Here is a 13,780-nt window from a genome sequence, read left to right as displayed (position 1 = left end):
GGTATAATATGGGTGGCTAAGGATAGGTTGAGGACACTTGTTAAATACTCAACTCCACGTTAATCAGCAATTGTTTGTGGGGAAAATAACAATTTTTGAAAACAGAGTTTCTCACTCCCTCGCCTAGGAAGTCACTCCGAAGACACGCAAAGGAAGATCGTGAATTCCACAAACAATTTCTATAGCCTTATTGTGATTACCTTTTATCGCGTATGCCGACACTTCGGAGTGACTTCCAAGGCGATTGTTTACATTTATTGAATGATTCAACATTGATTACATGAGACGGTGGTGCTGTGATAAGCATACGCTTTGCACTCTGAAGGTCCCGGTTCGCTTCCCAAGTCAGGCAACAAAACATCACATTTTTAAAATTACAAAATAAATTTAGGCGGAAATTGCAAAGAATAATTTCTCTAAAAGAGAAGAGAAATAAAAATAAAATAAAAAATAAATAAAAATAAAAAATAAAGAAAAATAAAAAAATAAAAAATAAATAAAAAATATATTTTTTTTAATTCCAAGAACTATCGGGGAAATGATCTTCTAGAAGTGTCGCTGGAGTGACCTCTAAGACGGCACGCCGGCGTGGTTCATTTCTTCACAACAGAGGTCATTTCAGTGGGACTTCCGCGACTATCGCCGCGACTGTTTTCATCACCCTGGGTGACACGCCTAAGTCACTTCCACAATAGATTTTGCTTGCAGGGGCAGTAAATGTATGGGCCGCATATTGATCAATTTCATTGTTAGTCAAATTTCGATAAATAATTGGGTAATCGTCCAAAATACTCTGGGTTAAGCCAAAACCTATAGCTCTGCGCATGGCAGAACTACCAGGTAGTGGTATCACACCAGCTGATCGAAAATGAAAAGTCAAATCCCTTTATAAAAAAATTATTTTTGTTGTAATTTCCCCAACAACATAAAGAAAGTTTTGACATAACATATTCAAAATTTTACGATGCCACTACCTGTCTAATTGTGCCATGGCTCTGCGTGTGCGTTTAAAAAAAAACAAAATAAATATATTTCAAAAAATAACAACAAAAACAACAAAAAATACCAATTGTATTGTCAGTTTGTCATAATTTTTATTTTTTATTTCATTAAAATTATGGCTGGAAATTTTGTGATTTTATTAAAAAAGAATTTAATATTGGAGAAGAGATCATGGATTGGAAATTTGGTGGAAATAATGCTAGTCATTGTGTTCTATACGATTATCGTTATAAATCCCGGTGTAAATCCCAAAGATTATATGATGGAATTGGAAGAGGCCAAGGGGACGTATTTCTTTGAGAATTGCTCCAATCTCTATGATTTTGCGGCGTTCAGGTAAGTAGAGAGAACAAAGATCATGAAAACTAAATCATTTGTAAACCTTCATATTCAATCCAGACAATTGAAGAATATAAAAAAGAAAAATATGCGCTACAGCCTTCTATATGGACCACCAACAAGTTTTACCACCGAAATAACAGAGGCTACGCGTAAATCCTTGGGCCTTCGGAACATATTTGCTGTACAAAGTGAACAAAGTCTTTTGAATCATTTCCATGAAGATCATTATTTGGCGGGAATATTTTTTCATATTCCTAGTGGCAATGAGAGCAATTCCTCAAGTGAACTGAATGGAGTACCTACAAAATTAGCTTTAACAATTAGCTTTCCAAGTGAATTTCGTACCAGTCAACACCCTGAGATATATCCCAGCTTATGGCTTACACGTTGTACTGGTGTATTGGATGATTTAGACACAGATCACTTAAAGCACACCGATTTATACATACGAGAAGGGTTTTTACAACTGCAACATCGCCTATTTGTCGAATGGTTGAAATTATTACTAAATTCTTCTGAGAGTGAAGCAGATTTGCAATTGAAAGCCATACTACCAAAGATATCTGTGCACTCCTTTAAACATTGCATCGATCATGAACCATGTTATGTGGAAGGAACTTCGAATATTATTTGGTTCCTTTATTATTTTACTTTCTTTGTACCATTTTTGAGGGTTATCAGGGTAAGTTAGCATCAGGTTTTTATGTTGAATGCTTTTCTACGCATTTTTTCTTTTCTCTTTTTAAAGAAATTCTCGCTAGAACAGGAGGAAAATATACCCACCCATCATTGGATTTATGGCTTTGAACAGGGACATCTTCGTATTGCTCATTTCCTGATATCCTTTGGTCACTTTTTGATATTGGGTCTAATAGTTATGGCATTTGTGACGGTATGTATTCCATTGGGCAGATTGATATTATATATTGTAAGGCATTTCTAAATGAGGTTATGTTCAGTTGAGCTTCCATTATGGAAAAGAGAGAATACAGTGTTCCATGATACTAAACATTCTTAACATTCGGATACCTTGGCCCCAAAAATCCACGATTTTTTTTTAACAAATCCAGTGTGCGAGATTGTATATGTGTCTCAAAAATCGACGATTATGAGGCTCTGTAAGGGCCTGACAAATTTTTTAAAAAATCCACGTTTGTTAGTTTCTATATGCCTGAAAAATACTTCACAAAGTCCACGTTTGTGAGGTTCTATATGCCTGAAAAATTCTTCACAATGTCCACGTTTGTGAGTTCTATTTGGGCCTGAAAAATTCTTTACAAAGTCCACTTTTGTGAGATTCCATATAGGCCTGAAAAATTCTTTAAAAAATCCACATATGTGAGGTTCTATAAGGGCCTGAAAAAATCTTTAAAAAATCCACATCCACGTTTGTGAGGTTCTATATGGGCGTAAAAAATTCTTAAAAAAATCCACGTTTGTGAAGTTCTATATGGGCCTGAAAAATTCTTTAAAAAAATCCACATTTGTGAAGCTCTATATGGGCCTGAAAAATTCTTTAAAAAAATCCACGTTTGTCAAGTTCTATATGGGCCTAAAAAATTCTTTAAAAAATCCACGTTTGTGAGGTTCTATATATGGACCTGAAAAATTCTTTAAAAATCTACGTTTGTGAGGTTCTATATGAAAAAATCTTTAAAAAATCCACATCCACGTTTGTGAGGTTCTATATGGGCGTAAAAAATTCTTAAAAAAATCCACGTTTGTGAAGTTCTATATGGGCCTGAAAAATTCTTTAAAAAAATCCACATTTGTGAAGCTCTATATGGGCCTGAAAATTTCTTTAAAAAAAATCCACGTTTGTCAAGTTCTATATGGGCCTAAAAAATTCTTTAAAAAATCCACGTTTGTGAGGTTCTATATATGGACCTGAAAAAATTCTTTAAAATCTACGTTTGTGAGGTTCTGTATTGGCTTGAAAAATTCTTTAAAAAGTCCACGTTTTTGAGGTTCACGTTTGTGTAAAAATCCATGTTTCTGAGGAAATCCTCGTTTGTGAGGTTCTATATAGGCCTGAAAAATTCTTTAAGAAATCTACGATTGTGAGGTTCTATAATGGCCTGAAAAATTCTATAAAAAGTCCACGTTTGTGAGGTCCTATATGGACCTGAAAATTTCTTTAAAAAATCCATGAAATCCATCCAAAGAATTTTTTAAAAAATCCACGTTTGTGAAGAAATCCATGTTTTTGAGGAAATCCACGTTTGTGAAGTTCTATATGGACCTGAAAAATTCTTTAAAAAGTCCACGTTTGTGAAGTTCTCAATGGACCTGACAAATTCTTAAAAATATCCACGTTTGTGGGCCTGAAAAAATCTTAAAAAATCCACGTTTGTGAGATTCTACATGGTCCTGAAAAATTCTTAAAAAAATCCACGTTTGTGAGGTTCTATTTGGGCCTGAAAAATCTTAAAAAAAATCCAAGTTTGTGTGGTTTGTGAAAAGTTTTTTAAAAAATCCAGGTTGCAACAGCCTCAGAAAAGTGGATTTTTAAGAATACCCTCTCCTGTGCCGGGAAATTTGGTCTCACATCAGGTATTCGAGTAACAGCTTTATAGCGAGCGGCCGCAGCTGTGATGATGTCTTGGAACATCCATTCAGAATGTTTGGTCAGTTCTCTGAAGCGGTAATTGATGGACTCTCTGAAATTAGATCAATTTGATTTCCCTTGATTGATAAAATTGCAGAGTTCACAGGAGATGAAATCGGGAGACATTTTTGCGGAGATGGTCTGAACCAAGAGACAGGACGGGTAGCCAGCTGACGTAATTTGTCAGACCAGATGACACGATGGTTATGTCTGGCAAACTATGACACTCTCCGCTAAATCTGGTAGGGTCGTCCTCATTGACCATGCAAAACGTAGAGCTATCCATCTGCACAGCCAGTGTTATACCCCTTTGGTCATTATCTGGGACCGAATGCCACACCGCATGTTCATCCAGAAAGCTTTTTGACCGTTTATAAAGAAATAGACCGGCCAGTGGTATATGGCTAAGTGGAAGAATATTCAAATTTATCACGCAGGGTAGTTTCTTCAATGCATTGCAGCAGAAGAGTGCCAGCTGTCAGAGGAAACAAGAGTGGTTTTGGGGGTTTACAGCAGAGGTACTCACATTGAAGATGTGTTTCTCCGTTGCAGGCCAAACAACGACTGATGCTTACTCTCAATTTACGCTAACGTGAAGAAATGAGCAGCCCTAGTTTACAATGTAAGACTCGGGCACCAAGAAGAGGGCACACAAAAATTCTCAATATTTGCAACTTTTGACAGTGTGTTAGTAACGTTGTATGCACGCATACTGCAAAACAGGCGAAGGCATTGTGACTCACAAGAGAGCACATGTGCTCTAAGTGAGCGTAAATTTGTTATCGCTCACAGCCTGTGTACCCAGCAAACCAAATGTCGGATGTCCGACATATCGAAACAATTTCGGAAGCAAAATCGTTTAGATTTCGTATCGATTTCTATACGATTTTTCGTAGGGGAACTTGTTCAGATTTCGTTCCGATTTCGGAGAAAATGTCGGAAGTAAATTTCCCTTCGAATTTGCTAATGTTTTTCTTCCGATTTCGTTACGAATTCGGATCGATATGTCGGAAACAATTTTCCCTTCGCACAACAACCACCTTTTGTATATATCTAACAAGTAACAATTTAGTTTGTTGTCGAAAAACAAAATGGTTGGTTATAAGATTCGCATATACATTTTTTAAATATTTTAAATATAAATGCAACATATAATAAGTCCCAATTTACATTAGGCGAGTTTACTTGCGGCAATTGTCAGTTTGTAGGTGAGAGAGGGGGCTGAGAGGCAAAGGGTTACCATATGCCTCACCTCTCTATCCATCAAACTGACAATTGCCGCAAGTAAACTCGCCTAATGTAAATTGGGACTAACTCAAGCTAGTGCTGATAGACTCAACATATTCGTACACAAAGTTTACATTGTTCTACTATAACTACAAAATGATAACAACAGTGAAAATCATTAGATATCTTTGAAATTATGATCTTCCAATAAAAAAATTATAAATAAAAAAGAGGCATCAGAGAACAATTTTTTCCTTCGATAATCATACGAAATTATTCCAAAATTGTTCAGAAACCTTTACGAAAGTTCGGAAGGTACCTCAGATTTTCATACGACATTATTCCGAAATCGTTCAGAAATCTGTACGAAAATTCGGAGGAAGAAATTCGAATTCCGAATTTCCCAAGGATTTTCTTCCGATTTCGTTGCGAATTCTGACCGAAATCGATCCGATATCGCTCCGACATTTCGTTCCGAAATTATGTCAACCACTTCATACAACTTTCGTTAAGATATCGTTACGATTTCGGATCAGATATAGGACGTAACGTCCGAAATTTTTTCCGATTTCGTTACGATATCGGAACGATTGGTTTGCTGGGTAGATGCTAACGCGTTGTGAACAACAACAAATTTACGCTCATTGAGAGCACAAGAGAGACCCAAAAATTTTCTCTCCTCACTCTGCTGCAAAACAAAAACAAATCAAAACATTTGTGTACTCTTTCGTTGCGTTCGTGTCGTGTGTGTATGAATTGCCGAAAAACTTCGCAACTTTAACAATATCACGACATTGATCTGAACATGTACTTCACGGTCGCTAAAAAGTCTCTTCTGCAACATCCGCGGAGTTGTCCGCTGATCATTTAGAAATAAGTCTAATATAAGTAGGACTTATTGACAAACATTTCGTAGAGTTAGTTATCGAAGATTCATCGTTGTCCTAATATTTTATAGTGATTTTAGATCTTAAATAAAATGACTCTTTTTTGTGTGTTTCAGATTGAATGGACCAGTATAGAAAAATATCACATATTTCGACAAATTAATCCTGGCATACTTCTGATATTCCTTGTTCTCTATATAACAATCCTACTGATCTATGCCATGTTAGTGACCGCGGAATTTGTGAGCTGTTCAAATTGTACTCTCTTTGGGGCTGCAATGTGGTTAGGGTCATATGGCTTATTCTCACTTATTATGGACACATCTGAGGATTTTTCTATGCCACTTGTGATAAGTCTTCTAATCTTCTTCAATAACATGTTTCCATATGGCATGGGTCTGATGAAAGATGTTGAAGGCGAAAAGGATTCGGAACAAATATGGCTGTTAATTTATACTCAAATTGCTTATATATTTCTGTTGTTGCTTGGACTTTCCATAGCTGATTTTATAAGGCCTGGGCGTTATGTGGCGCGAAGATATTTTAATTATTTAGGTGTGCCGTATATTTGTCGCTCGTTGTGGAGATCAAAGTACATCCGTCGCAATTCCATTGAACTTAGACGCCGTACGGCCACCATGTCTTCAATGTTGGTGATTGGTCCCAATCCGAGCTGTCACAATTTGGAATGTGGTCCTGTTACGGGTCAAGAAATACTTTGTTTGAAAAATATCGATACCTATCGCGATCGTATAAGGAATGTGCAACAATTGAAGAAACTGAAAATGAGATTTTATAAAAATGAAATATCTGTTGTATTGGGTCATCATGGAACTGGGAAAACTCAATTGATATCCCTGCTGGCGGGATGGCGTAAGCCCTATAAAGGATCGATTTATTTCAATGGTGAATTTGATATTTATGAAAATTGGTTATACTATCGGGAAATGGTGGATGTTTCTATGCCAAATAATCCTTTATATGGATCACTGACGGTTCAAGAAACTCTTTGGTATTTTTGTGAAATGAAACAAAAATCAAGGGAGCAGAATTTGGAGGAGGAAGTTAACAAATGGTTGGATGTTTTAAAAGAACATATCATTAATGGCCATCTCACATTGGTAAAGGATTTGAATTTCTCTCAAAAACGCCTACTTGCGCTCTGTTGTACCTTGGCTGGTGACAGGGAAATTATACTTTTGGATGAACCCACTATGCACATGTCCTTAAAGGAACAACTTTACTATTGGCAAATTTTGCGTTATGAGAAAGAAAATCGTGCAATTATTATGACCACATTTTCAGTTGACGAAGCTGATGCTATTGGTGATCGTGTGGCCGTATTGAGTGATGGCTGTCTTTTAGCATGGGGTACACCTTTTTTCTTAAAGACACGTTTTGGCAGTGGGTTTGATTTGGTAAGAAGTAATGTTGTACTTTGTGGCATTTAGAAATGGAAATAATAGCGTTTCTTTTTTAGGTTATCTTGAAATCCCCAAGTTTACCAAGTCGCCCCATAACAGATTTAATAAATCAAATAATACCCAACACCATGCCAAGTTCTGAAATGGGCGATCAGTTAATATATAAATTGCCTACCGATAAAAGAAATCTATATCAAAGAGTTTTGATAAGCTTAGAAAAACAAAGTCAAGAATTGGGAATTTCAAGTATACGAATGAACGGCAGTGAACTTAAGGAGATTTACATGAAACTAGGATTGTCCGATACTACTCAACAATTAGAAACTTCGGAATTAAATCGATTTGGTAAGTTACCACGGTGCACCTTATCTAGATTTAAATGAAAGGTGCTTAGAAGTTTTTGCGGTTTCTGAAAGTACAATGTTCATAGATGAGAAAAAACAAAAAAAAAAAAAAAAAAAATCGCCGGAGGGATTTGCAAAAAAATCGCGCTCAAAGTTCACCTTTTTAGGGCTTTGATAGGTTTTCACGATTTTGCTGGGAAGCCACAAGCCCTAACGAAATGGGATTAAATAAAGTATTGTAGCAGTCAAAATTCTCTACAAGATTTTCCTTTATGATGTTTTCGTAGTATTACCATTTCTGAGATATAGAAGTTAAAATTTTGACAATTTACTGACTGTATCGTCTCCTTATAAAACAAGGTAATGACTGCAATTTCCCAACTTAAACTTATTTATCTCAAAAATGGTACAACCTAGGAAAAAAATTACGTAAACCAATCTTATAGAGAATTTTAACAGCTATAAGATTTTCTCTAGTCACATTTCGAAAAGACTTACCGTTTTCACGCAAATCGGAAAAACCTAACAAAAAAAGAAAAAACCTAAAAATGTGACCCGAACTTCTGTATCTCAGATATGGTAAAACCTAGGAACAAATCATAACGGTCCATCCTCTGGAGAATTTTCACAGCAACAAAATTTTCATTAGCCCCATTTTGATAGAACTTGCGGTTACGAAGCAAAATCACGAAAACCTAAAATAAACCTAAAAATGTGAACCTTAAAAATTTGACCGCGATTTATTTAAAAATCCCTACGGCGATTTTTTTTTTTATTTTTCTCATCTATGAACATTGTAGTTTCAGAAACCGCAAAAACTTCCCAGGTGCAAGAACCTTTCATTTAAATTTAGTTAAGGCGCACCGTGTTACATTTCTGTGGGAAAGTCTCCCTTCCGCTAGTGTTTCTCTGGAATACATGTTATTCTTGATTAACATAAGATAATCTATGCTGATTGGGTGTCGTAGCTTAACTAACGACCCGTCCAGATTCGTTTTAATATGATAATGCACAGGGTATATACACTTTGATACGATGTAACAGTGCCTCATTGAAATAACGATTTTCTACACCAAGTATGTATGTTTGGGCGTAAACCATTTCAGACAATTTGGAGTTGATTTAGCCACGTCCGTCTGCCTGTTTAGCTGGTTGGAGCGTACATAAACTCTCAAACGGATCAACCGATTGGGTCCGAAACTTGGGTCTCGTCATATTTTGTCCGAACTTAGATCAAGTTCGAAGATATTCCATATCGGTGCACGCCTTCGGGTATCTCCCCCACAAAAGTTCAAATGTTTCCCTAAAATGGTGCGTACGATAACTTTCGAAGGCAGAACCCGATTTGGTCCAAAGTTTACACATCGCAATATTTATATCAAATAGATCAACTTCGAACATGGACTGTGTCAGTCCACACCTTCAAATACCTTCCAAGTAGTTTTGTCCATGTGAGGCTTCAAAACTGATAATTATTAGCAACGTGCTTCTTTTCCATATTTTCCCAAAATTAACAATATTCAAATATTTGAATATTTAAAGTAACGGACGTTATAAAAATGATGTTTTTAAGTTGCTTTGGATGTGTTAACATGGCATCACATTTTTTTTGAAAGCAAATAGTAATGAGATGGTGTTTACAGTTACCCTGTAGTTCTTAAGGCCTCGACACATAAGAAGTATGGCATTCTTGCTTAAGTCATATCTGGTAAATGATTAAAGACCAAGTTCGACCTAGTTCAAATGTGATTCTGCAATCGTTTTATTATCTGGAACATGGTCTTTAGTTTTTTATAAGATATGGCTTCAGCAAGAAAACCATGCTTCTTATGTGTCGAGGCCTTTAAGGTTAATATACAATGAACTTTGTTGCTTGCTTCACGCTTGATTTCATGTAAAAGCCTAATGGCCAAGTACTACCTAATTAAAATGCGATCTTGCATGTATTTGTTCTTGTACATGAATTTAGGCTTGGATAAGCATGAATTTCTCATTCTGTTCGCACCCGGCAAAATTTGAAGGAAGGGGTTCCATGCGATGACGTTATTTCATGGCATCTTTTGCATTGGTTCAAACGAAGTCGTGGAAGATCCGATCTTTTCATTAGCATTTGAACCCACGCGGTTGTGGTTTTATTTATACAAATTTTCTAAATATATAAGATAAATTATTTACAATAGTCTTGATGTTGTCGGAGAATCAAAATCACAAACAGCGTTGTTAAAACTTTCGTCGTAATGATAATGTCATTACAAAGGGTTGGTGAAAATGTCATACCAAAGCATTGGTGGAAATGACATGCCAAAACATTGGTGAAAATGACATGTCAAAGCATTTGTGTAAATGACATGCTTTGGATCCAAAAATGAATAACATCTAAAAAGATGACATGCCAGATCACTTGCACCTATGATTGAATGGTATCTTTGGCATCGAACATTTTGCTGCGATGTTATTTATCTTATTCAGTGACCACCTCATTAAGGGATTACCAATTTTTTAACAAAGCGTTTTCGGTGTCGACTAAAGCTCGAAAACGAATGTCCTAGTTTCAGAGAGCTCACTAATCACCGCTTCAGAGAGCTGCCCAACCTTTCGGGTAGCAGAGAGGACCTTCCAAGAGATCATATTTTGCTATATACCAACTGGTTGAATACCTGAAGTGAGACCAAATTTCCCAGCAGAGGCGACAGGTTTAGCAAATAAGTGTGATGAGCTTCGTCAAGTCAACCTCATGACCCCAGAGTCAGGGAGCTGACATTGGAAGTTAACAGGCTGGTCGGCGAACATAAGCGGAACAAGTGGTTAAATAATCTGAGAGTTGCAACATTGGAGCCGGAATAAGTGAATTGTGGGCAACGGTTAAGTCACTCTCGAACCTCGGAAATAAGGAAGATTGGACGTCAGTTACATTTGGCGACGTTAAGCTGACTGATCCGAGGAGGTGCGCAAGTTATTTTAATCAGGCATGTCAGGAGGAATTTTCATGATCTAGAAAGGGAGGTCCAACGTTACAAGAGAGAACAAGCCTATTAAGCAAGTTTCAGTAGCATTCGCATGGATGCCATAGCAACTATCGTTTGAATTCGGCCCTCGGAGGATGCTCCCCATCTATCGCAGATGAGGAGCGTCAGCTGTCACGACAAACCATAGTAGTTTTGGCTCAAGTACGCTTGGGATGATGCAGCCCACCGAGGCCCGTGCGGTACTTTCTTCTATCAATAGAATACATTTTCTATCAATAGATGGATATAGTCTTACTTCAACAGAAGTAGGATTTACTATCAATCGAAGATCTCACAAGAGTCTGATATTAATAAAAGTACCTAATAAGGGGCTTGTATCAGTAGAGTACCTTATAAGGGTCCTTTGTCAATAGAAGACCTCCTAAGGGTTTTCTGTTAATAGAGGACCTCATAAGGACCATCTATAAATAGAAGAAGACCTAATAAGGGTACTCTGTCAATAGAGAACCTAATAAGGTTCTTCTATCAATAGAAAACCCTCTAAGGGTTTTCTAACAATAGAGAACTTCATAAGTGTCATCTGTCAATAGAAGTCCTCATAAAAGTCATTTGTAAATAGAAGACCTCTTCTATCAACAGATAACCTAATAAGGATCTTCTGTCAATAGTAGATATCATAGGGTCTTATACGTAACAATAGATGACCTCATTAGAGTTATTTGCCAATAGAAGACCATACAATTATGATCGCAACGGTGTAGCCGCTTCAATTCGTATTGGCCTTGAATTGATAACATCTGTTTAACTCCCCCGATTCTTTATGGATGTAGCCAGCCCAAAATTATTCGAAAACGATATCGGTTTTGTAGCAATGGTTGTTGTAACCGTGTTTTATTATGTTTGTATGTTCGTTCTCCTGTTCAATCTGGCTCTGGGTCTATCTCCAGTTCCAGGAAGGTGGCTACTTTGATGGGATGTAACCACAGATCCACTGGAGTCAGATGAGTAGGCTTGGCGGGTCAGTTGAATAGGTGCTTAGTATCGTGCAGGCCCATGCCGCATACTGGGCAGATGTCTTGCACGGTGCGATCGATTCTCGCCCAATAGGAATTTAGGCGACTGCAATATCCCGAGCGTAATTGAGCCAAAACTACTCTGGTTTGTAGTGGCAGCTGACGCTCTTCTTGGGATGGCTCTCACGGTAACACCCGAGCAAGTACTGCAACATTAGCATCTCATTATGTTGTCGTACTGGAAGAATCTTTGCCTCCTCATGTAGATGGTCCACTGTAGATTTGAGGAGGCACCTTGTTGCTGTTCTCAGGCGGCGTTCTGACAAATTTAAATCTTATCCCACTGCGTGTCACATAAATTCGGGGACCAAACTGGCGCCGCATAGCTTACCACGTGATTTAGTGGCGGATATCTGCATATTCCTCGCGTGGAAAAAAGCGGTAAGATCGGTTAAATAGGAGTTCAGTCTCTCAGATGTCATCAGGGTAGGTACCATACGCCAGGATCGTACAATCATCCGCATACGTTACGTCAATGCCGTCTGGAGGGGGCGGAATACAGGAAAGGTAGAGGTTTAACAGTTCCGGAGATATCACCCCTCCTTGGGGAACTCCCTGTTTCACTCTACGGGGCTTGGATTTCTTGTTCCTGAACTCCACATACCACTGGCGACCACACATATAGTTGATTATCCAACGTTTCAGACTTGGCCGGAGTGTTGTCTGCTCGATGTCCTCGAACAGCGTGGAGTGCTTAACAGTATCAAAGGCTTTTGATAAGTCAAGCGCCACCATCACTGTTCTATCACACGGCCGCTACTGGTTGAGTCCTCGACAAATATAGTTGGAGATGACGAGCAGCGCTGTTGTCGTGCTGTGCTGCTTATGGAATCCATGCTGATGATCGGCACCTTAATAGCTATCTCTAATGCTGGGGAGGACTAAGGCCTCAAGGGTCTTCGCTACAGGTGACAAAAGCGAAATCTGCCTGTACGATTCACCTTTGCTGGCATCCTTGCCTGGCTTCAGTAGCGGGACCACCTGCTCATTTTCCAGACTTCGGGGACAATAAGGGTGGCTAGCGACAGGTTGGGAACTTTAGTGACAACATTACCATGGAAATTCCGTCAGGGCCCAACGCTTTGGATGATTTAGCGTTCCTGATGGCATTCGCAACATCATTCATTGTATACTGTGGTGGTTCATCCTCGGCAGGAAGAGATCTAATGCGACGTAACACTCTTCTCTTCGCCCTGTCACTCTCGGGGTGCTCGACAAACTGTCGATTGAAGTAACTTGCACACCTCTTCGGGTCAGTCAACGTAACGTCGCCAAACGTGACTGAGGTCCTGTCATCCCTCCTTCCGGGGTTCGAGAGTGACTTAACCGTTGTCCACAATTTACTTATACCGGCTCCAATGTTCCAACTCTTCAGATGATTTAACCACTTGTTCCGCATATGTTCGCCGACCAGCCTATTAACTTCCAGTGTCAGCTCCCTGACTCTGGGGTCGTTGGGGTTGGTTCGACGAAGCTCATCACGCTCATTTGCTAATCCCGTCGCCGCTGCTGGGAAATTTGGTCTTACTTCGGGTATTCGACCAGCAGATATATGGCGAGCGGCTGCAGCATTGATGATGTCTCGGAACGTCCTTTCCGCTACCCGAACATAAGAAGGATTGGGCAATTCTCTGAAGCGGTGATTGGTGAACTCTCTGAAACTCGGCCAATCGGCTTTCCCATGATTGACGAATGTGCGGCGTTCAGAGGTGATGAAATCGGGTGGTCTGCTGATGGAGACAATTATGGGGAGATGGTGTGATCCAATGGAAATGACGGGTTTGCCAGGTGACGTCATTTGTCAGACCATGCGACACGATGGTTATGTCTGGCGAACTGTGACACGCTCCTCTAATTCTGGTAGGGGCGTCCTCATTAACCGAGCAAAACGTAGAGCTATCAATCTG

The 13,780-nt window shown here is 38.7% G+C and overlaps 1 protein-coding gene across 2 annotated transcripts in view; it reads left to right on the top strand.

Moving 5' to 3' along the window:
• The first annotated feature begins 1,041 nt into the window (after positions 1 to 1,041).
• LOC141399657 (ATP-binding cassette sub-family A member 17) overlaps positions 1,042 to 13,780 on the top strand; it is a 34,730-nt gene continuing 21,991 nt past the window's right edge. For both annotated transcript variants that reach the window (XM_073978791.1, XM_073978790.1), the window contains exons 1-5: positions 1,042 to 1,338; positions 1,402 to 2,026; positions 2,093 to 2,236; positions 6,183 to 7,484; positions 7,547 to 7,835. In XM_073978791.1, the coding sequence (XP_073834892.1) occupies positions 1,118 to 1,338; positions 1,402 to 2,026; positions 2,093 to 2,236; positions 6,183 to 7,484; positions 7,547 to 7,835 (2,581 nt within the window). In that variant the 5' untranslated portion in view covers positions 1,042 to 1,117. The remainder of the gene's footprint in view (positions 1,339 to 1,401; positions 2,027 to 2,092; positions 2,237 to 6,182; positions 7,485 to 7,546; positions 7,836 to 13,780) is intronic.

This window comes from Musca autumnalis, unplaced genomic scaffold (genome assembly GCF_047663935.1).
Source record: "Musca autumnalis isolate F117 unplaced genomic scaffold, ASM4766393v1 scaffold_3, whole genome shotgun sequence".
NCBI classification, from domain to species: domain Eukaryota; kingdom Metazoa; phylum Arthropoda; class Insecta; order Diptera; family Muscidae; genus Musca; species Musca autumnalis.
The sequence above is the reverse complement of the archived record's forward strand: the minus strand, read 5'-3'. Positions and strand labels throughout refer to the sequence as shown.